Consider the following 25,261-nt stretch of genomic DNA (forward strand, 5'->3'; position numbering starts at 1 on the left):
TCCTATGATCTATGAATTCCAGACTGTGATAGTTCCAGACCAGTAGAACAGCAAAAGGTGTTGATAATTTTGAGATGACATGGACATGTTAATTTTAAAGTTTTACTGATAGCTCTGAGGTGATTTGGATATGTTAATGAACTAACCCCAAGGTGGCATATTTAAGTTAGCCTATTACCCCTAAAACCTTATAAAAATGAGACCTCAAGCTCCTATCCCTTCCCCAAACCCTACCCCTAGGACTCTTTCCCTCTTCATCCAGGTCCATGCTCCCAATTCTAGTCCATGGTTATGTGAATTCCGATATTCCTCCAGCTGCCTGCTCTCCTTTACCTTCCCATTCCCTCCCAAGGTGTCTGCCTCTGTACTCCTTTGGTCCTTATGAGCTTTTTGCTGCCATGCCCTCTGTGCTTAAAGTGTGATTGCAGCCCACTGCCAGGTGTGTTTCTTCCAGGTACATGCCTGCCCCCATTTCATAATTAATTATCATTTCAAATATTTTCAAACAAGACTCCCATGAGTGGAAGTATCTCACAGCATGAGGGTAGACAGAGCCCCAGTGGTGAAAGGAGGAATCTACAATTTTAATTGTAGCTATTTTAACATTGCTCTCCATTCAAAGGTCTTAAAGCACTATAGTCCTCAGGAACGTATCCAGGAAGAAAAATCAAAGACTACTGTATAAATTTTATTTGTAACAAAATAAAAGTACTTGTGCTTCCCCTTTCCTTCTTTAATTTAGTTCTTCCCACCTCAGACCATGGAATTCTCACTTTGTCTCTGACTGGGCCATCTTAGTAAGAAATATGGCTAAAGAATTTCTGTTTATTTCTCTTTCAATAAAGTTACTGATATCAATTAAAATGGATTTCATATATTTAGAAAAGGATTTTTATATGTTATGTTCCATATCTTAAGTTTTAGTTTTAAAAGACTGTCTTCAGGTGGTGCAATGGATAGTATTGTACCTTGAGTCTGGAAGATCTGAGTTCAAATCCTCTCAGACACTTACTAGGATGTTTGACCATAGGTGAATAACTTAACCTCATTCAGTCTCAGTTTCCTCATCTGCAAAATGGAGACAATATTAGCACCTACCTCACAGGGTTGTTAAGAAGAAAAATGAGATATTAGTGCTTTGGAATCCTTAAAGCATTAAACAAATGTTATAGTTTTGATTTAGAAATGAAATTTCTAAGGAAAAAATAATATAAAATCATTCCAACTGAAAACAGATATACTTGGGGATTACATATGCATATATATTCTATCTTTATATTACATATTTTTACATTTATCTATCATTAACACACTACATATCTTTATAGGCATTTATTTGTCCTAATTCTCGCACCACATAATAAACTCCTTAGAGTAGTACTGTGGATAGAGCACTGGGCCTTATATCAAGTTGACCTGAGTTCAAATCCAATCCCCAATACTTATTAGCTGTTTAACTCTAGGCAGATCACTTAACTTCTTTTTGCCTCAGTTTCTCATCTGCAAAATGAGGATACCAACCTCCTAAGGGTTTCTGTGAGGTTGAAATGAAAAAATAATGGCACAATACTTAGCACAGTGTCTGGCACATAGTAAGAGCTATATAGATGTTAACTATTATTATTATGAGAACAACATGTAATACTTCTTTCCTGATTTACCATAGCATGTGGTACTTACTGTGTCTGAGGGTACTGTGTTCTGAGATTACTTAATAAGTGTTTGTGACACAATGGATTTAAAAAATTGATAGTGTCCAGAAAAGAATTGTTAGAGATTTGGGTTTTGATTTTTAAAACTGCATATTTTTTACCTAACAATTTAAAGTGCATATGGGAACAGAAATCAAGAAAGTCTACCATTACTAACAATTTCTATCTAACAATGAACACAGAATAGAAAAAACAAAGCTGTCTTTGTATTTCTTCCTCTCTGCGTTCATTTTATGCTACTTCAGTTGGTACCAATAATAATGGCTGACATTTATAAACTAGTTTTAAGATTTGAAAAGGAGAGGGACAGGGTGAGTTGAGTTACCCAACTAGCTGGGTCCCCATTCAGATAGCTGGTCTACTCATGGGTTGTGTCTGTCCTTCATTTTTCGAAGAGGACCATGACATCAGGTAAATGATGACATGACTTGCAGTGGACTTTGATTTGAGTCAGGGAGTGCTGTGCAGGTCACCAGCCTCACTTCTCCTCCACAGCCATCTGGATTCAGTGACCAGATATTCATCAGGATGACTGAAGATGGGCCAGGATGAAATGGGAGACCCTGACCCTATTAGGCAAAGGCTTTTTCACTTAGAGTGAGGTAATGCCCATTCACAGTGAATAGGCCTCTTTAAGAATGAGTCAAGGGATGGCCCCTTTAATTAGAAAAAAAAAAAGGAAAAAAAAATCAGGCTGGGAGGGGAAGACCCTCAAGGTTGTTGTTCCAAAGAGAAACAGTTACCATTGACATTCACTCTATCTGGTCACTGGATCCAGATGGCTCTGGAGGAGAAGGTGAGGCTCATGACCTGCACAGCCCTCCCTCACTCAAATCAAAGTCCACTGCAAGTCATGTCATCATTTCCCTGATGTCATGGTCCTCTTCGAAAAACAAAGGACAAACACAACTTTAAGATGACAAACAACATGCTGATGTTAGTTAATTTTCACAACAACCTAATATGGTAGTTAGTACAAATATTATTCTTCTTTAGAGATGAAGAATTGGAGGTGTTAGTCCCATATTACCCAAATAATGGTGCAAGTGGCACTCAAATGAGGTTTTTGATCTTCAAGCCCAGTACTCTTTCCACTGTCTCCACCATGTTTAAACATTTACTAAACAATAAATATTGTCACTGCTAACTACAAAGGCTTGGGACCACAAACCCACCTCTGCATTTTATCTCTTGCTTAGGATTAGCGCTAGACAAGCTGTTGACTATTATTCTACACCTCAGCTACCTACATCTTTTTCCTTATTAATTTTCCTTCCCCCTCTATTCCATTCCCTTTTGCCCCATATGCATGGAGTTGAACTCAATCCTGCTGTAACACACAGAACATGAAATTCTTCAGTAACAACTTACTTTATACAATCAAGGAAATTAGAGAGAAGAAAAGGGACTTTGAGGTCCTCTATTTTTACTGAAGAAGCCTTAAGGGATTAAGTAACTTGCCCTAAGGTTACACAACTATTTAGTAGCAGCCAAATCAGCTCTAGACCTCTGATCTATTAGGACATAGGTTCCCAAAGTAGGTAATACAGATACCACTCCTACCTGGAAAGAAGAAGTATGGGGGGAAGGGTAGTAGCTTTGGGTGCAATGGGTGGATGTTGAATAAAAATAAGGGGTAGCGGAAGCATAAGGAAAGAAGATAAGAAAATTTTGAAAAACCACTCATACATGTTTCTTCTGCGTGTAATAGAGTTAAAGTCATAATGATTACATTATTTTCCAAATAAGCACACGAAATGCAAATTATCAGTGGTCAAGTCTGATGACAGATCTTAATAAGCAAGTGTTGGCAGGCCAGCATGTAAGGAGTTATCAGGAAATTCAGCATGTGTAGGCAGAAATATATGTATGTAATGACTTGTTTACAATATGATACTACAGAGTTAAATGATATAATATTGCACAATCAAAATTTCAATGCAAGAAAAAACTATAAATTTACAATAAATTATTACATTTAAGATGTCATTTAAAAAAATCTTTATTTTGAAATGATGCAAATTTTAAAAAAAGTTAAAGGATTAAAGAAAGTAGATTTCCAGAGGGGTGCTGAGTAATTTTTTTTTTTAAACGGGGTGGTAGGCCAAATAAGTTTGGAAACCTCTGTATTAGCGGTAACTAGGCTAAAGCTGTCAGTATGATTCACACTCAACTAGTATTATCTGTAGGAAGATTATTTTAATGGTAATAATTGACATTCATATAGTGTTTTACAACTGACAAAGTACTTTAAATACATTATCTCATGTGAACCTACAAGAACCAGCTTTTTTTATTCCCATTTTGCAGGTGAGAAAATTGAGGGTTACAGAGGTTAAATGAGCTTCATTAGATTACAAAGCTACTAACTGTCAGAGGCCAGAGCATGAGAGTCTGTATAGTCAGGCTCTATGAATATTCTTTAAAATAAATGTAACTAAATAAAATGCTAATAGTTTTGCTTCATTCAAAATAACAGCAAATACTCCCAAAGGAGTGACAACTGTAAAGACGGTGAAGGAACTGGAACTAGAAACTAAAAGAATTACATGAAAAACATTTAGGCTGGAAAAGACTTGGCGGAGGGGAAGACATACAAGCACTCTTAAGAATTTAAAGGGTTATCCTGTGGAAGAAAAACTAGCAGAACTATAATAATTTCTGGGCTTAGGGCAATCAGCACAAATACCTTGAAATCTATCCTTGGGGATGGAGATGGGAGTGGGTAGAGACCTTCATCTTGATCCCCTGAAGGTTGCAATAGAGACTGCATGACAGGGTAAGCTAGCCCTAGTTAGAACTCATCAAAAACATTTCTCACAAATGGAGATCAATTCCAGCCTTAACTTATTATTTTTGGTAGTGAGTGGTTTCCATTCTGCTGAAGGATAAAGCCCCATCTCTAACTATGGGTCATCATGTATTCCTCCCCTCCCCCACTTTCTTCCCATGACTCAAGAAAACAGATTTGCTTTGCTTGGCCCTAGAAGATGTAACTAGGAGTAATGGGGTGAAGTTATTATTACATCACAAGTCAGCTGGATTTAAAGAAATCTTTCTGACAATTATATTACAGAATCACAGACTAAAAGCTGCAAGGGACCTTGGAAAGCATCTAATTCAATTACCTCATGTTACTGAGGAAGAAACTGAAGCCAAGAGGGCAAGGATTTGAACCCAGGTCTTCCAAACTCAAAGTCCAGCTCTATAACCACTAGATCATGCTGCCACTGTATATAAGTATACATCTATATATAAGGGCAAAGTGGAATAGTGGAGTGGTATAGTAAGTATGAATGTATTTACATGTGTATATATGTATGCATTCATCCATATAGGTACACACACAGAACATGTTGCAGTGGCTCCCAACTTGGTCTTGGAGATTGAAAAAGTGGGCCCTAGAGGAGGTAACTAGGAAGAACGGGTAGAAGGAAGTTAGATAGCATTAAATCTTAGTAGGATGTAAAGAAAAACTTCTCACAATTAGATCAAAGGATCATAAACTTAGAACTGGAAGGGATCACAGGGAGTATTTAGTACAAATGCCTCATTTTATGGATGAAGAGACGGAGTCTGACGAGAGGTTAAGTGACTTGCTGATTTGAGTCACATGCTACTGTCAGAGGAAGGATTTCAATCTAGGTTTTCAAAACTCCATCTCAAACAAGCCCCATGAGGCCCTCACTGCTGCTGGGCAATCTTCCTACCCCTGCCTTCTTAGTAACTCACTATTCCACTCTTCTCAGTGGCTCTTCCACACCTTTTTATCCTTCCTCAAACTTCCCACTGATCCTCTTTCCCAACTCTCAGCTGAGAAACTTGCTTCACGTTTTCCAGAAAAAACTGAAGCCTTTCACCATGAATGCCTACTTCCTCATTCCAAGTCTCTCATAGACCTTCTATCACTACCTCTTCCTTCACCCCAGTCTCACACAAAGGAGTGGCCCTCCTCCTTACAAAAGCTAACCCCTCTCCCTGCTGGAGAGATCCTATTCTATCCTATCCCCTCTATCATCCCCAACATATCACTTATTTTCAATCTTTCCCTCTCTACCAACTGCTTCCTTACTGCTTACAAACATACTCATGTTGCCCCATCTTCAAAAATCCCTCACTTGATCCTTCCATCACTGTCTTATGTCTCTTCTTCCCTTTTGGCTAAACCTCTTGGGAAGTCTCCTCTACAACAGGTGCCTGTACTTTCTCTCCTCTCACTTTCTTCTTAACCCCTTACAATCAGACTTCCAACCTCAACATTCCCCCAAAACTGCTCTCTCCAAAGTTACAAATGATCTCAATTGCCAAATCCAGTGGCGTCTTCTCAATCCTCATTCTCCTCAATCTCTCTGCAGCCTTTCACTCTGTCCATCACCCTCTCCTCCTTGACATTCTATCTAGGTTTTTGGGACACCACTCTCCTGGTTCTCCTGTGACCTATATGATCATTCTTTCTCTGTTTCTCTTACTGGATCTGTGTCCAGGTATTACATTCTAACCATGTGTCTCTATCCTAGATCTTCTCCTTCTATATTATTTCACTTAGTGATCTTATCAGCTCCCATAGATTTAATTATCTCTATGCAAATGATTCTCAAATCTATCCGTTCTGCTCCAGTCATCCTGATGAATATCTGGTCGCTGGATTCAGATGGCTCTGGAGGAGAAGTGAGGCTTGTGACCTGCACAGCCCTCCCTCACTCAAAGCAAAGTCAAGTGCAAGTCATGTCATCGTTTCTCTGATGGCATGGTCTTCTTTGGCAATGAAGGATGAACACAGCCTCCAATCTCACATTTGTAACTGCCTTTCAGACACCTGAAACCAGATAGCCAGTAGACAATTCAAACTCAACATGTCCAAAACTGAACTCATTCTTTCCTTCTATAACCCCTCTCCTCCCCACCCCCTATCTCCCTACCACTGTAGTGGGCAACAGTATCTTCCCCGCCCCTCAGTTTCTATAATATTCCTGACTCCTCACTAATCTCTCAAATGTAATCTTTTGCCAAGACTTGTACATTTCACCTTTGCAACATCTCTCCAATACACCTCCTTCTCTCTCCTAATGCTGCCACCATTCTAGGGCAGGTCTCTATCACCTCCTGCCTGAATTCTTTTGCAACACAGCCTATTTGGGTCTGCCTGCCTCAAGTTTCCTCCCACTCCCCTCTATTCCATCAGCTGCCAATGACTTCCCTAAATCGTGGGTCTGACCCTATCACCTCACAGATACACAAATGTACAATGAGGTATGCTGACTGTAATTATATAACAAATTACATGTGTGTATATATATGCACTTACACTACTCATACATACATACACGTACACATCTGGGCCCCTAAGACCTTAATTCAAATTCAGCCTCAGTCTCACTAGCTGCGTGGCTCTGGACAAGTCACTTAACCTGTTTGTCTCCATTTCCTCCTCTGTAAAATGCACAGCATGGCAGGCTGGCGGTGGAGGTTTAGCGCAGTGCCCGGCACACACTAAGTGCCACAGAAATGTTAGCTGTTACCGGGAGGCGTGGGGCGCGCTGCGGTGACCACCACCGGACACGGCGTCCCGTGGGAACACTTGACCTCTCTCAGCTTCCATTTCCTCCCCCTTGGGACGAGGGCCTTGGCCTAGACGCTCCTCCAGCTCTCACCCCAGGACCCTGCCTTGCGTTCTGGGTTACCTTGGGAGGGGGCGGGCTGCCCCTCGTGTGGGTGCTCAGGCCGCACGCCCCCCTGCTGCGAAGGCGGCGCAGAGGATGGCTTGTCACTTAAGGCCGCGGACGCCCCGTCCATCGGTAGCCGGGGGAGGGGGCGCGAGTCCGTCGAGGGAGGGGCGGACAGGAGAACGACTGCACGTTCGGTCTCGTCGGGAGCTGTGCCTCGGCCGCCGCCGCCGCCTCCTCTGCAGTCCCAGCACTCACTGGAGCCCCGGGGCTCCAGCTCGGGCCTTCAGCTCGTCCGCCCGCCCACCCTGGGGCCCCGCGGGCCAGGCTCCTCCAACCAGCATCCGAGGCCCCATACCCGCCCCCAGCCGCCCGGGTCTCCCCACTTCGGGGGCCGGCCGGGCTTACCTTCGGCTTCGGACCCGCCCCCCCAACGCCTCCGCTCGGCGACCCTCTAAGCCAAACTTCCGCCGACCTCGCGGGGCAGGAAGTCCCGCCTTTGGGGTGGCCTTGGAATCAGGTGGAGGTGGGCAGGGCTTCCTAGGTGGTAGTGTTTGACTTGGCTCTTGAAAGAAGGTGGAGAAGCCCGGAGGCTGGGTGAGGAGGGAGAGTACTCTAGGCCAGAACAGCAAGGGGGCCGGGGTCGCTGCATCAAAGAAAACCTGTTGGGGAGTAAGGGGGGAATGGGGTGCTGGGCCCCGGGAGCCCCCCAGTTTCTCAGTGGGCCCCGCCACGTGAGACAGTTTTCCCTTGTCAGAACAGACGCAGGGGTGCCTGGCCCCAGGCTTTTTGTCCCTGGCTGTCCCAAGGACTCTTCCTCCCTCTCCCCCATCCCTAAGGTCCGTGCCTCTGACAGCGTGGGGTGTGTGCCCTGCGCTCTCCCATCCCTAGCTCCCAAAGCACCTGCACCCTAGATCACCTAATTAGTATCCCTGGCACTCCTTTTCCATGTAAACCCCAGCACCATCCTCAGCCTCTCACCCACTTCTGCTGCAGCACTTCAATAAACTTTTTGCCACTTAACTAAGAGAAGGCTTGCGTGTGTGAATTCATTACAGGCAACGCTGCCTTGGCGTTCTCGGGGTCCCCGCACCCCCAAACCAAATTGCTAAGGTCGAAAGGGGATAGGTTATGAATGGCTTTGAATCAGGCACTGGATGCAGTAAGAAGCCGCTGGAGTTTATTGAGGGGAGGGAGGGAGGGAAATGGTCAAAGCTATGCTTTTGGAAAATCACTGGAGTGACTTGCAGTGAATGGAGGAGGCAGCCAGGAGAGACTCGAAACAGACTGGCAGTAGTCTGGCCACGAAGTAATGAGGACAAGAGTGGTGGTGATATCAGAGGACAGGAAGGGGGCATCTGCAAGAGATGTTATAAAGGTGAGAGGACAGATCTTGGCCCCAGACTGGATAGGAAGGGTGAAAAATAGTGAGGAGTCAAAGATCACACTTAAGTTTTGATCCTGAAGGATTAGAGGGATGGTGTGTTATACTCTACAATGATAGGAGAGTGGGAAGTATTAGGGAGTAAAGATGATGAGTTCAGGTTTGGACCTGTTAAGTTTAACATGTCTAGTAGTTTGAGATGTGTTGAAAGGCAGATAGATGTAAAATTAGAGGTTCTCAGAGAACTTGGGCAGGATAGTGAATCATCAACATAGAGATAGCAATTAAATCCATGGGGACCGATGAGATCATCAAGTTAAGCAGCATAGAGGGAGAACAGAGCATCCAGGACAGAATCCTCCCTGTGGGACACCTATACTTAATGGGTGTGACTTGGATGGAGACCCAACAAAAGAGCCTGGGAAGGAATGGTCATATAGATCAAAGAAGAGAGTGGTGACCCACAAATCTAGAGAGAAGGGAGTATCAAGGAGAAAGGGATCAACCGTTTTAAAGACTGCAGAGAGTAAGGAGAAAAAGGATTGAGAAAAGACCATGAGGTTAGCAACTATGAGGATTTAGCAACTATGAGGTATTTGACTGTGTGTCTTAAATTTCCTCATCTATAAAAGGTCAAAGTAAAAGATCTCTAAAGTCTCTTCCCACTCTAAAGTGATACAATTCTTTCCTAAGAGAGTAGGAGAAGGGTAAGGATACAAAGGTCTACACTGAAGTGTCTTGGAATTCCTTAGGAATTCCTTCTTTTAAATATTCAGTCAACAAACATTTTAAAGGCAAACTTAAAAAATAAAAATGAAAAAGTCCCTGACCTCAAGGACCTTACCTTCAATGGGCTGGACAACATTAACAAAGTATATAAAAAGCAAATACCGGATAATGAGGGTAGGGATGGAGGTGAGAATAGGTAGGGAATTGAGAGTGAAGAGTGCTAGGGAGTTCAGGAAAGGCCTCATGCAGTTGTCATATAAGCTTGAAAGTAAACTGGGGATTCCAGAAGAGAGATAAAGAGGGAATGGGTTCAAGGTGTGAGGGATGGGTAGATATGGGAAAAAAGGAAGCCAGTTTAAAACTTAAAATGTGTAGAAAACAATGTGAGTGAGATAAGACTGGAAAGGTAGGTTAGAACCAAATTGTGATGGTCTTTAAATACCAAAGGGGTTTGTATTTAATTCAGAGGTAACAGAGAGCCATGGGATTATTATTATTTTTTTTTTGAGTAGGGGAGTGATGAGATGAGAAATGTGATTTAGGACTCATTTTGACAGTTGAGGAAAGGAAAGATTGGAGAGGAGATCAAGAAGCAGGGAGATGGATTAGGATATTGCAATAGTCCAAGTGAGAATTGCTCAAGGGAATTAAGGAGAGAAATTGGGATGAATATGAAAGATGTTATAGAATTGACAGGATTTAGCAGCTGCTTGAATATGGGCTGTAGAAGGGGGCAGTAATGGAGAATGAGGAGTTGAGACTGATTCCAAAGTTTCAAACCTGGGTGTTTAGATAGATAGTGATGTGCTCAACAGAAATAGGAGTGGATTTGGGGAAAAAGATGATGAGTGCTTTTGTGCACTCTCTGAGTTTGAGTACCTCTGGGACAACCAGTTTAACATGTCCAATAGGCAATTAGATCTTTCTTCCTAACAGATTTGAGGAATTCTTTGGGCAACAAATATTTATTAATATCCATGGCAAATGGCATAATTTTTGTTCATTTCTGTTATCCTTGACAAATTCAATATTGATTGTGATGATGTCAATTTCTTAATTCCTATGAGCTCCAGACTGCTTCACCTACTGATGGAGGGGTAGGAAGGCTGTCCTCAACCGTGAATACCTTACCCATTTTTTCTTTCAACATTTTAACCCAGATAATTCTACATGTATCAATAGGCATTTCTAGACACCTACCAGGCACTGTGATACAAAGAAAGGCAAAAAACAGTCCCTACTCTCAAGGAGCTCACATCCTAATGGGGTAACAATATGTAAACAACGCTGTACAAACAACATATATTCAGGATAAATTGAAGATCAAGGGAAAGCACATGCTTTCCACATTTCACGTTAGGTATCTTCTTCAGTCTATACATTTATTGTTTTTTCATCTAATTCTCACATAATATATTCAGTGCCCTCATAATCTTGGTCCCCTTCTAGATTCAAACCAGTTTATCACTTACTTTCCTATTGATATAGTGCCTTATATGTGTCAGGCATTGTGTTAAACGCATTTTCTTTTCTTTTTTCTTTTTCATCTCTTTCTTCTCTTTTCTTTCTTTTATTTTTTAAGAAATACCTCATTTGATCCTCACAAAACCTCCTGAGAAGTAGGTGCTATTAATATCTCCCTTTTACAGTTGAGGAAACTGAATCAGTTTAAGTGACTTGCCCAGAGTCTCACAGCTAACAAGAATCTATGACTAGTTTCTTATTTCTCATTAATCCCTTTCTCTTAGTATATGTTCCAGGCAATCTAACCTGCTCACTATTTATCATAAATGACTCTTCATTTTCTGCCTTTTTGCCTTTACACAAGTAGGCCCTTACTGTCTGAGATGAAGCCACAGGATTTCTTAAACTTTTTCCACTCATGACCCCTTCAGCAGCTTCTTAAACTGTTGGAACCCACAATTTAAGAAGCATTCAAAAAATAATGAGCAGGTGGATTTCAGAAAAACCTGGAGAGATTTACATGAACTGACTGATGTTGAGTGAAGTGAGTAGAACCAGGAGAAGGTTGTACATAGTAAAAGCAACATCGTGTGATGATCAGCTTTGATAGACTTGGCTCTTCTCAGCCATACAATGATCTAAGACAATTCTAAAAGACTCACGACGGAAAATGCTATCCACATCCAGAGGAAAAAAATACAAACTATGGAGTCTAAATGTAGATCAAAGCATAATATTTTCACTTCAATTTTTTTCTTTCTCTTGGATTTTCCCCCTTGTTCTGATTCTTCTTTCGCAACATGATGAATGTGAAAATATGTTTAATGTGATTGTACATATCTATCAGATTGCTTGCCATCTTGGGGAGGGAGGAGGGAGAAAATTTGGAACTCAAAATCTTATTAAAGTGAATGTTGAAAACTAAAAAATTAATTAACAAAAAAACACCACCAACAAAAAGAATTCCAAAATACCTTTCTCTGACCATAATCTATTGGCTTTCTACCTCTCCTTCTGCCTTCCCCTACAAAACTCTATGGGGCAGCTAGGTGGTGTAGTGCATAGAGCAACAGTGCAGGAGTCAGGAGGACCTGAGTTCAAATCTCACCTCAGACACTGGACACTCACTAGCTGTGTGACCTTGGGCAAGTCACTTAACACCAATTGCCTCATCCTGGGTCATCTCCAGTCATCCTGATGAATATCTGATCACTGGATTCAGATGGCTCTGGAGGAGAAGTGAGGCAGTTGGCCTGCACAGCCCTCCCTCACTCAAAACAAAGGCAAGTGCAAGTCACGTCATCATCTCTCTGATGGCATGGTCTTCTTCAGCAGCGAAGGATGAACACGCACATACACACACACGCAAAACTCCACTCTTCTTTTAGGCTGTAACTTCCAATCCTTTGAACCCTCAATTCTCTCCCATGCCATCTCCTCTGCATTTCTCTTTTCTCCTTCTTGAGACAATTCAACTCTACATTGTGTTCTTCTGTTTAGTCCCTAGCCCCTTATAATTTTACTGATTGTGCCCTACCAAGACTCTGCTTTGCATAATTCCCATTAATTCATCACCTTCACTCCTCCACACATGCAGTGGAATGAAATGGAGAAAAATCACACAACCATTCTTACTGGAGCTACTAAAATGTATTTTACATAACCTCAACTGGGTTAGGCAACTATACTTATCAGCTCACTATCCCTCTCTTCACAGCAGCTCTTTTAGGCCTTTTAATTCATCCTCAAACTTCCCATGGCTCCCCCAACCCAACTTTCAAATGAGAAACTTGCTTTCATGTTTTGGAGAAAAAACTGATGCTATTCACCATGAGTGCCCACTTCCTCATCCCATGTCCCTCATATACCTTCTGTCCTTATCTCTTCCTTCACCCCATATCACACAAAGGAGTGGCCCTCCTCCTTACAAAGGCTAACCCCTCTACTTACTTGAGAGATTCCATCCCATCCGGTTTCTTCTAACACACTGTTCTCTCTATTGTTGCCATTGTATCACTTATTTTCAATCTCTCCCTCTCTATTAACTCCTTCCCTACTGCCTACCAATATGCCCATGTCTCCCGATCCTCAAAAATCCCTCACTCGGTCCTTCCGTCATTGTCCGTGTCTTTTCTGCCCTTTTGACTATACCCCTTGGAAAGTCTGTCTACAACTGGTGCCTCTACTATCTTTCCTCTCAGTTTCTTCTTAATACCTTACAATCAGACTTCCAACTTCATCATTCCACCAAAACTACTCTCTCCAAAGTTACAAATAATCTCGGTTGCCAAATCCAGTGGCCTTTTCTCAGTCCTCATTCTCTTCAATCTCTTTGCAACCTTTGACACTGTTGAAAAGCCTGTCTTCGATACTCTCTTCCACTTAGGCTTTTGGGACACCACTCTCTCTGGATTTCCCTTCTACCATTGACAACTCTTTCTGAATCTGTGTTGTTGGATCTTTGTCTAGATCATACCCTCTAGCCATAAATGTCCCACAGTGTCCTGTGCTGGACCCTATTCTCTATCTCTATTATGTCACTTGGTGATCTCATCATTTCCTATGAATTTAATTACCATCTTTGAGCTGATGATTCTCAAATTTACCCATCCTGCCCCAAACCTCTCTGTAGATCTCCAGTCTTAATCTCAAACTTTGTAGCAGACATCTTGAATTGGACATCCAATAGACATCTTAAACTTATATGTCCAAAACTGAACTCATCATCTTTATTCCTAAACCCTCCCCACCTCCTACTTTTGGTAATATTACTGTTTAGCGTGTCTTTCTGCTCCAACTTTGTTGCTATGGTAAATATGGTAATGGAAAATATAGCAACATGATTTTTTTTAGTAATTAAAAAGTATCTGTTTTAGTATTTTATCATAAGTAAAAAAGAGCTGGCCTCATGATGGCTTGATTTTGGGCAAGTCTTTTAATCTCTCCTTGCTCTAGGTAAGTCCTTAAAAATATAAGTTACAGCATTGCTAGAGAAAATTTTCTTATCAGGGAGTTCTCTATATCAATAAAACCACAGCTCCAATTCCTATCATGTCATTTTAACTACAATTTTATGGTCCACATGTTTTTAATTATGTTTGAATTCATATCCTGAATCATTGAGATAGCATGCACTGGTCCTGATCCAGAATAAATGTCATTCCCAGAACTGAACACATAGCCCTAGACGTAGTTTCTGTGTGGCTTTAGTCAACATGCATATGTAATAAGTGTAATAATAATGATAGCTAAAATTTACATTGCCCTTTAAGATTTGCAATGTACTTTACGTACATAATTTTGTTTGACCCCCGCCACTACCCTGTGAGTTACATGTTAATATTGTATTCATTTTATATATGAGAAAACTGAGGCTGAGAAGTTAAGTGATTTGTCTAGATGTCCTTTCAACCATGCCAAGTATCTGAGGCAGGATATGATCTATCTTCCTGATTCCAAGTCTGGCACTCAGTCCACCATGCCACCTAGTTCCCTCTCATGTACCCTGTGTACCCTACAGAGAGTGAAAAGGAAGAGCAGAGTCCTCAGAACTCTACCTAGGAGAATGCCTACAATTAAAAAGACCAGTAAAGGAAATAGCTTTCTCATCACTTTTTTCACTGCAGGATGGATGCTCTAGTTGTATCAACGTAGTCTAATTTCTCAGTTGCTTGGTACTTTGCCTCTTCATGCTGTGGACTCACATGGAGGTCGTAGTGTACGAGAACTCCTAGCTTTGGTGGTTGTTTTTTTCTTCCTTGTGATTTATGTCATTATATCTGCCTTATTTCACACTTAGGTAGGATTGTTTGTCAGTTTTTAACTTAAGGGCATGACTTACTGTGCATCTTTCATCTTCAAAGTTTTATTCCACATTGCAGCATCTAGGTGAAATCATTTGGTATCTCAGTTCAGTCATCTAACTTATGTTCCTCTCAAATCTCTGTCATCTCCAAACTAAGAAAGCAAGTTGTATGATTACATAAAAGCAATAAATAAAAATAGGCTTACAAATATATACATATATCTTTTTTGCTTTAGATCTGGGATTTTATCAGCCTGAGAACCTTCCAATGTGATACCTACTTCCGCTGATATAGAATGGGAATTCATCTATAAGCTATGGTCTTTTGTTATTGTTGTTGTTTGAGGCAATTGGGGTTAAGGGACTAGCCCAGGGTCACACAACTAGTGAATGTCAGGTCACTTTTGAACTCAGGTCCTCTTGACTCTAGGGCTTCTGCTCTATCCACTGCACTGCCTAGCTGCCCCTGTAACTTGTAGTTTTGAACAATTATCTGGAAAATTGCAAAGTTAAACATATTAACCCCAGTCATATGGTTAATGTGTGTCAGAGGCAAGACCTGGGTTTAACCCAGGTCTTCTAAAACTAGGATTATCTGTTACACCATTCTGTTTTACTTAATGCTTATTTATGCCTTTAAACTTGGAAATGCAACAAGTAGCTTGTCTTCTTTTTAACAGGTATTACATGTGGTGACTGTATTGTGATGATATAGCTTTGATTTGCCAATTTCAACTCTGTATGCAATTAGATTACCTAATAGTCAGGGAAAGAGTTTTGTAATTCCTGTAAGTTCCCATTACCCACAGGGCCAATTACTACAAAGTATGAATTGGTATATTAACCTGGAGCTGTCACTCAATGGCAAAGGCAACCCTTAACCTATGCTAACTTGCATTAAAGCCTTTGCTGGGGATAATAATTTAAATGGCAAAAATGGATGAAATTGCTTGACTTAAGCTATGTAATTCATTTCCCTGTGTCAAATGTTCATTTTTCTTTACAAAACTATTATCCTTATTGATGATTCTTCCTTAGTGCTTAGGGACCAGAACAAAATTAGTGTGAATGTCCTGGAAATAAAATGCTGATTCAATAACCTTTCCCCCACTTAGTTGGCCTTATTTTGCTGAATATGATACAGAATAGGAACAGCAGAATGTTCTGTTCTTTTTGATCCTTCTCAGTTTGTTCTTATAAAATAAATAGATACAGAAAGTTAGGGAAAATATAAGCACTATTGGTAGCAGTCATGCCTTCTGATATAGATAATTAGTAAGGCTTGCTTACCTCAATCTATGCCAAAAATCCTGCTGAACACTCATTCTTCCCTCCCCTAGTTACACAAGTTCACAAGGTCAACAAAAGTTGTACTGTGGTCATAGTGCTTCAGTTTCTGTAAGACCATCATGGGATACTATGTGACTTAGAAAAGCAATTATTATGCCCTGCTATATTTCCTATGGCCAAAAGTTCATTGATCAGAATGTATGGTTTTCTACTGAAGTTCTAACTGATAGAATAAGTGATGTTAAGAGAAAGTTCATGTGTTGTCTAACCATATCCTTTCAACCATGTCACAATTTAACATTATTCTTCCTTTTCTCTTCTTTTTTTTTTTTTTTAACCGAGCCTTGTCATCACTAGAACACTTCTGTCTTCAACTGTTTTCTGCTGTAGAATCCTAAATCTCAGGAGTCTGTCACCTGAGATTTCTTGGTTATGGAACTGAGGTTATGTCCCAGTTAGGGCAGTGTAGTGCCAACGTGATATTCACAGTGCCTAGGGCAGCCATGAATATGCTGGTGTAATTCTGAATCCTGAAATAGAACAGACTCTGCATATAGAAGGCAGAAGAAAAACATTTATTCAGACACCAGAAAGCCACATCCCAACACTACAAAGCCAAATCCATCAGAGTAACAAAGAAATTCACTATAGTAACCAAGAAGTCTATACACATTATCAGGCCTTCCCACAAACAAATAAACACTCACAAGCCTTAGCTGTCTGCCTTTCTCTCTCCCTCAGTTCTGACTGCTCTGACCAATTTCCTCTCAGCTCTACTCTAGCTCCACCCCTCCCTGTTCCACCCTTCCTGTTCCATGTGACTTAGACTCAAGTGACTCAGGCTTCCATGTGACCCAGGCAGGTCACATGAGCCTATTAGTGAATGGGGAAGATCTTCCCATTTAAATTACCATTACAGGCAGAACCCAGACAAGGACCTGGAAGAGGCTGCATGGTATATAATAAAGATCATAGGACTGGTTTCGTAATTCCAATTCTTCTTCTAACTAGCTGTGTTTCCTTGGACAAGACAGAGCTTTTTAAAGCTTCAGTTTCCTTGTTTTCCGGAATGCCGGAGAATATACTAGACAATGTCTTGCAGTCCCTTCCAATACCAGGATTCTCTGCATATCAGCAAATTGTAAATTGATCAGAATCACTCTCACTCTTTTCTGTCCCCTTCATTTATCACCAGGGTACATTTTTCACTCTCCATCTTGACTCAGAAAATCTCCTCATTTTTTAAAGAAACAACCTGTTCCAGCTATGAAGTCAATTGAAAAAGATTATTTCTACCCATGTGATAAGAGAACACAAAATGACTTCTCCTAGAAACAGATTCTTGGTATTTTCCACATGAGTATTTGTATTTTTGGTGATTTGGGCATTTGCAAAGCAAAGTGACAGCTCTGTATGGTTGCTTCCTAACTCTGCATTCTGTGATCCAAATTTACAAAGGTTTTAACAGTCAGTTGTGGTTTTCCATTGCAAAGATAAAAGGAAGTAGTCCTCTCAAGCTCAACTTCAGACTTCCAGGGCTGACACTTTTAACTTTCCAGCTGAACTCTCTGAGTCTGTTTTCTGCTTACAGGAGAATTCTTAGCTTCCTTCAAAGCTCAACTTAAATCTTTCCCTTTCTGAACTCTTAGGAGTTAGTACTCTCCACCTTCTCCAATTATTTTGTGTTTATATATACATTGTATCTCTGCAAGAGAATGTAAGCTCCTTGAGAACAGACTTTTTTTTAAAAATTTTGTCTTTGCATTCTCAGTATCTAGCATGGTTCTTAAATATGGCTGTTGTTGAATGAATGCTTAATTATATCTCAGTTTTCCCACTTCAGATATTTGCTTCATTTCTCCTGTTTTGTAGCAGGGCTGTAGGAATGAATAAAATAGAACCACCTGCATGATATGGGGGAAAAGATACTTACATTAATATTCATGCATGAAAATATTCTTTTAAATACATTGCTTCAGAAGTCTTGGCCTAGAATTGATTTGTTAAGGGAGAATGTTTCCTCCATTAAGCTGGCCTTCTCGGAACTAGGAAAAATGAAGTTTGTGGTATAGAAACTCCATTTTTGCAATTTGATTTGTAAGGCAATTTTGCATGTTAGTCACTAATTTATTTCCCATTACTTTCTTGAAGCTAGTTTAAAAATACATGGAAATTAAAAATTCATTAGCAAGAAAAATATTCTAAAACTAGACAGTATTTAACCATCTAAAGGTAGCAACACAAATTTTTTCAATGAGGGGTAAGAAAAAGAATTGATTCTATAGCTGAATGAAACAAAGGATAAACTGTCTGGCATGGAAAGCCCTCCATAGTCTGGTTTCCATGAACTTTTCCAGACCTATTTCATACTATGAAATAAGCACTCAAGCTGTTTCTTGACAAAGACATGCCATCATCTATCTTTGTGCCTTTGCGCAGGTTGTACCTCAGTGTCAGGAAGATAATTCCTTCTCACTTCCACTTTTTAGAATCCTTAACTTCCTTTTAGGCTCAGGTCAAGGGCCATTTTCCATGTAAAATCCCTTCTTAGTCTCCATCCCCACTCCTTTTTTTGTTGTTCCAGTTCAAACCAGTTACAAACCTCCTTCTTGGTCTTTGCACAAAACAATTCATCTTCCTAGCTTATTTACTGAATGTTCCCCATGCCTGGAATGCTCTCCTTCCTCATCTCTGCCTCCTGGTTTCCTTCAGATCTCAGCCAAAATCTAACCTTCTTCAAAAAGTCGTTCCTAGCCACCTTTAATGTTAATAATTTCCCTCTGTGATTATCTGTAATTTATCCTGTGTGTATTGGTCAGGCATCAAAGAAGTCTTGCTAGTAGACTTTAATGACTCAGGAAGAGAGAGTGAGGCTGACAACTTGGTGCAACTCTGCCTCACTTAAGTTCAATTCATGCACAAGTCAAGACATTACCCATGATATCATTGGTCCTCTTTGAAAATGAAAGACATACAGCAACAATTTTAAAAATCAAGAATTTCAAGAGCCAAGAAATTCACATACACACACACACACACACACACACACATCCAAACATTGTTCAGACCTGAGAAATTCACAGTAATAAATGTAATAAATAATGACTAAATGGGGCAGCTTGGTGGTGCAGTGGATAAAGTACTCAGCTTCATCCTGACCAGAGTCATGAAGATCTGAGTTCAAATCCAACCCCAGACACTCACTAGCTATGTGATGCTGGGCACATCACTTAACTCCTGTTTGCCTCAGTTCCTCACTTCTGTATTTTTGCCAGGAAAATCCCATGGACAATGTCCATGGAGTCACGTAGAGTTGGGCACTGCTGAATGGCTGAAAAACAACAACGACTCATAAATACAAGTGGCAGTGAGCTGTAGCACATAGAAAGCTGACTTTGGAATAGGTAACATTGGGCAAATGATCTAACCTTTCAGAGTCCTGAAGAACTGAATTACTTTTTAATACTATTTCTAAGATTATAAATTACATAGAAGGGATTGATCTACCTTGGTTGAGGAAGTTCTTTTCTTAGCTCCCTACACTGATAAAATCATAGATCCAGTTTAAAAAAAAGTTGCTAACCTACTCTTCCCTATCAAAGGACCAACCTTTAGGAAATGAACTCAAATTTCAACCAGAGATACTTAATAAGAACATCACAAAGGCAAGGGTCATTAGAAAGTGAAATAACCTATTATGGGCGACTGTACACATTCCATCAGCACAATTTTAAATGTGACCAGAAAAATCTGAAGGTATGATTTATTTTGTGTAATAGTCAATAATCTCCATGGCATTACCATTTTATACGTAACACAACATTTTTCTCCTCTTGCCTTTTTTTAATTTTCTGTCTTACATCAACGATGACCCCAGGTTCTTGAAAGCTATGCAGACTTTGGCAACACCAAGCTAAAAAGGTTTTGATTAAGGCCCAGGGTCAGAGTATGTTTCTGTTTTCCAAGGAAAAGAGCAGCCTGGCTAAATTCAGGAAGATGCATTATCTAGGTTGGCCTCAGGATTATACATTTTTTCCCATCATAGTAATTTTTGAAGATTGTCTATTAAATCATAGAGGACTTTAAATGTGTCAAAGAGAGTGAATACCTACATAATCTTAGGGGTCACTATATTAGGCTTGTGTCTGATGAACTAGATTTTTAAAAGCCCCAAGGTTGTAGCCATTAAAATCCTATAAGTATGGTTATTCAGCATAGGAATGACTTATGATAATGGCCCCGGCTAGAGAACAAAAACTTTCTAAAAATAGATTGGGGTGAGGGTAAGGGCATGAGATCCCAGTCCCGTACTAGGTAAGGTCATTCTCTTCTAAGTGACTCCAACAATTGCCCCATGAACAAGGAAATGCAAGGACAGATGTTTTAAGAGGGAAAAAAGAGTTAGATTAGTCAGATTCCTTGTTTCATAGAACAAAAAAACATGACTAGGAACTAGTAGGTGCCAGTTACAGCCACCTGAAATTACGTAGGGTCTGGGCAAGGACTGACAATTCTTCATGTCTGTTTTTCTCTCAGTGCCCCAGCCATCTGAGCAAATACCTGTGATACACACACACACACACACACACACACACACACACACACACGTCACAGAGTCACATACTTCTCTACTCATCCATTTAGTGTTCACCTCTTGTGGTCTTGTTTTTGGACTTTGCTTTGAGGAAGGAACTGCAGGTGTCACTGTCAACAGACCCCATAGCTGACCAGTTGACTGACTCTCTCTTCTTCCTCTTTTTTTCTCTTTCTTTCTCTTTCTACCCCTCTCTATCTCTATCCTTTTCTTCTTCCCTTCCCTCTATCTGCTCCAGAGAGCCTCAGGAACTCCTTCTATAGAGGGAAATTCCCATTTTTAATCTCCTGTAATCTTCTCTTTCCAAGCTGGGAAGAAATCCAGCTCCCAGGGTCATTAGCTATTTAGGTTACCTTGCAAGAGACCAGCCAAAACTTACCCAAAAGCTGTTACATCTTGCTCGGGGTCAAGGCCTGAGCCCCCTGGATCCCCCTGACCCACGGGCCTCTAATCTGTGGGCCCTGAAGGAAGGAGACCAGAGACAAGACAATCCAGGCAACAACTCTTTATTCAGCTGAGGGTTAGGGTTTGTTCCTGCAGCTAGTTCCTGGGTTCCCAGGCTCACTTGTAACTTTACTGTACAGGACATTGGTATCTGCAGGAACATCAGGTTCCAGGGTCACACAGAGCTTCTGCCAGGGTGTGCATCAGCACCGTTCCCACGGGAACAGGCTTTGCCTCTGACTTGCACCCCCTGGGACCCTCTGGGCGCCTTACAACTCCCCCTTTTTGTTTTTGCAGCTCTGAGTTACCATACAAGTAATTCCAGGGGAGCCAGTTGATCCAAGTCTGTAGTTCTATACAGGTGATGTCTGGTATCTGTCCCATCACAATCACTACTATTATACTGCTCTGCACATTCATATATCGGAGCTCGAATCCTCTGCCCACATTCTTGCTAACCCTCCTACATATAGTACATATAGCTAATTAGCAGGCCTAAGACCGTAGCAGATGTAAAGAAACAAGCAATCACAACACAGCTAATACATAGTTTTTGTCACACTAACAGCCAGACGTTGCACCATCTCTTTCTACAGAGAATGTATACTCCTGAGTTTGATACCAAGTATGATTTATCTTAGCAGGGAACATAGCATATGTGGGTTGCTGTATAATCATAGCAAAGGGGTCTGATTGAGAATTGATACATCGAGATACAGTACAATACATATCATCAGGTAAAGCATATTCCCTTCCTTAATACCTCATGGTGGTGTGTCTGGTCTTGAAGCAGTGGTGGCCTAATAAGTGGGGATCCTGTTCAAATAAAAATAGCAATATATACATCTGAGTAACAATATAAATACATCTGACATCTGAGTGACAGTATAAATACATCTGAGTCTAGGATACACATGACTGGTCAGTGAACAGTAATACATAACTGGCATGTGAATTTTATAGGTTCAGCTGACTACTATAGGAGGTAGGGAGATAACGGTTGCTGCTGGGGCAGACTGTGTCCTTGAGGGAGAAACTGCCTGAGATAGTATTTAGGGGCCAGAGAGAAACATATTTGGAAAAAGTGATTTCAGTATTAGGGTCCAAGGACATATGTCCAACTGTGTACAATGCGAATTCAGTCTTAGGGCCCAAGTACATACAGCCAAACTGAGGGCCCACTACGGCCAAACTGAGGGCCCACGTCATTCCCCCTTTTTGTTTTTTGATAAAGAGAAGAACCCAGATCTACGGCGTAAGGGATGAAGGTCTCGGCGTCTGCAGCTGGCATCCTGCTGAGAGGGGACGGAGAGCCGTCCCAGGCACACAAGGGCCCGACAGTGGAGAGGTCGCAGCAGTCCAGAGGGTAACGAGCCACGGACAGTAGGTCACATAGAGCCAGAACAGTCATCTCTAAAGTGGAAGACACGAAACCTGGAGGAGACAAAGCTGGCAAGGAGGTGAAGCAAGCAAAGGCCAAAATCGACCAGAAGGGGTTAAAAATGGTAGTTACATCATTCTGCTGTCTTCTGAACACACGTCCCCACACTTTCCCTACATGCTTAAACACCCTGAAACTGGCACAAAAGTACCCGGAGCAACGATCGGGGGATATGAAGGGCCTTGACGACCCCATACACCCCACCTTCCTGTCTGCCTTCCATAGTGTCAATCAAACCTGTTATGTATCCAAAGCTGTTGAACCCACCATCCAGACTGCTTTACCTTCCACAATCTTCCTACCACAGACAGGATAGCGCACAAGGCATAGCGTCACTAGCAGAGCTGTAGGGCCATAAACAAAAGAGGCCCCTAACTCAAACTGCACAACTGAAGAGACATCCAGCAATATTGCACAGGCTTGTTTGCCAGTCCTAGAGGCCTGAGGGCTACCCGAGTCTTACCTTACCTCTATTGCAGGTCTTCGGTTGGCCAAACCGGATAAACGTATGAGAGAAGAGACTTTCCGGAGTCGAACAAGGGTTAAGCTTTTATTCAGGGTCCTGGTTACAAGTGCAGGGGGAATTCTTCCTTAGGAGGGAGCGAGGAATCTCCCAAGGAGGCAAAGATCTTATAATAAGAGATTGGAAGCAGAAGTGTAAGTGGGGAGAGAGGGGGAGGGGAGAGCGAAGAGAGGAAAAACGGAGCCTTCTGTCCTGTCAAGGCCCCTCCTGAGCTAAGAGCACCTTCAGGCTTTCCTGATCCTAATTAAACTCTCCGGCCGCATAGTTTGCACCTGAATACCGTGCCTGTTAGATAACAATAGGTGTGCCCAGATCCGGGACAGTCTCGAGGGGGATGCTCCTCCCATCACATTTCTCACGGGAAGAGGCGGAAATACACGAGATTGCTCGGTCTCACTCCTCGATTCCCTGCTGTTTTCTGGGGGGCCTCATGAGAACTCTAAGATTTAGAAGTTCCCACCTTTACCCGCCCGAGACTGTCCACATGGAATTGAGCTTCCATCCCCAGCACTTGTCTGCCAGGCCTAGAGGCCTGTGTGGGCTACCCGAGTCTTTCTTACCTTACCTCCGAGGTCTTCGGTTGGCCAAAACCGGATGCACATATGAGAGAAAGGACATTCCAGAGTCGAACAAGGGTTGAGCTTTATTTCAGGGTCTAGTTACAAGTGCAGGGGAATCTTCCTTAGGAGGAAGAGGGGGAGATTTCCTAAGGAGGCTAGGATCTTAAGGGCTTGGAAATAGAAGTACAAGCGGGGAGAGAGGGGGAGGGGAGAGAGGAAAGACGAGGAGCGGAGCCTACTGTCCTCTTGGCTCCACACGTGCTAAGAGAGCTTTTTGGGCTTCCTCAATCCTACTTAACCTTCAGCCACACAGTTTGCATCTCAATACCGTGCTGTTAGGTAACTAGGTGTGCTCCAATCCGGGACAATCTCGAGGGCAGGGAGACTCTACCCATCACGTATCTCCCGGGGAGAGGCGGAAATACCCGAGCTAGCCGAGCTAGCTCGGTCTGACCTTCTCGAATCCCCGCTGTTCATGGAGGGCCTCGTAAGACTCTAAGATTTAGAAGTCCCACTTTTACCCGCCCGAGACCCGTCCACACGGATTTGAACTTCCAATCCCAACACTTGTTTATGTCCATGCTGGAAGAAAACTTGTAGAAATGAAGTGGAGAATATATTCACACATGAATTTCAACCGTTGCGTATCAAAATAGCAAGATCTTTTCTGCTTCAGCACGTCTTCCAGAAATGTGTCCGGTGCCTTTACAACAGTGTCACTTTAAGAAAAAGGAGTCAAAACCATTTACAATGATAGTGAAAGCTAAAGTAACATTCCTCAAACAAACCAAAGCCGTAATTATCACAGAATGCTCAGGGAAAACGCGCAGGGGAATTTCGTGTTGGTAACAGTACAAGACTGATTACAGAAAAATACTACTTCTTTTAAAATGCTTCTACACAATGAGAAAATCTTAGGGTGAAAGGAATGTACATAAATGTTTGATCATACCAAGTTCAGATAAAATAATATTAGTGTCCCGATAAAAATAATATTGGTGTTCCCAGTACTAAAGGGCTCACATATGTTGCTGGTCACTTGCTATATTCAGAGAAATTTGCTATAGAAGGAAAAGCAGGGACATGTGGCATACCAAATAAGACAGGATAAAACATCCTTGACTCTGTTTGAATTGGGTAACAGTGCAATACTCCAAACCATGCAGTGTCTATTTCATAGCCAGACTCAGGAATAGTCAGGTGAGAAACATTCCTTTTTCCAGGACACAAGGGAGAAACTGACCAGGAGGATCCCATTCTAGAGTGAGTCTAGAATTGTCCCCTCGGTGTTTCCTATCCAGATACACACTTCACCTGTTAACAGTGCAGGATCACATTCCTTCTGAGTGACTTGTGGCAATTCTCTCAGATACTGATTTAATGCAAGCAACGATACCCAAATTCAAACTTAAACTTAAAATGAAACTAGCTATAGTCCCAAATGCCTCTACCTTAAACAGCAAGTTTCACTGCTCACAGCTCAGAACCAGATACAGTTATTTCTATACTCATGGAGTTGCAATAAGCAAGGAAGGTTAACAGGACTCACATACATATGAGATTTCATTTAACATCCTTCCTTCTCAAATTTAAAACTTGTCCTGATATTGAGCAAGTCACATTCATTGTTTATGAATTATATAAGCCAAACA

At 41.5% G+C, this 25,261-nt stretch overlaps 1 protein-coding gene across 10 annotated transcripts in view; it reads right to left on the minus strand.

The window, feature by feature from the left end:
• Positions 1-21,101, minus strand: part of ECHDC1 (ethylmalonyl-CoA decarboxylase 1) — a 74,869-nt gene extending 53,768 nt beyond the window's left edge. For 6 of the 10 annotated variants that reach the window (XM_072643264.1, XM_072643263.1, XM_072643266.1 and 3 more), the window contains exon 1: positions 7,394-7,800. In XM_072643264.1, coding sequence (XP_072499365.1) covers positions 7,394-7,505 — 112 coding nt within the window. In that variant the 5' untranslated portion in view covers positions 7,506-7,800. Of the gene's footprint in view, positions 1-7,393; positions 8,398-21,020 lie in introns of those variants that run through there. The other 4 variants (XM_072643259.1, XM_072643267.1, XM_072643260.1 and 1 more) reach the window with 3 other exon arrangements.
• Between the last annotated feature and the right edge of the window lie 4,160 nt (positions 21,102-25,261).

Source organism: Notamacropus eugenii, chromosome 2 (genome assembly GCF_028372415.1).
Source record: "Notamacropus eugenii isolate mMacEug1 chromosome 2, mMacEug1.pri_v2, whole genome shotgun sequence".
Lineage (NCBI taxonomy): Eukaryota > Metazoa > Chordata > Mammalia > Diprotodontia > Macropodidae > Notamacropus > Notamacropus eugenii.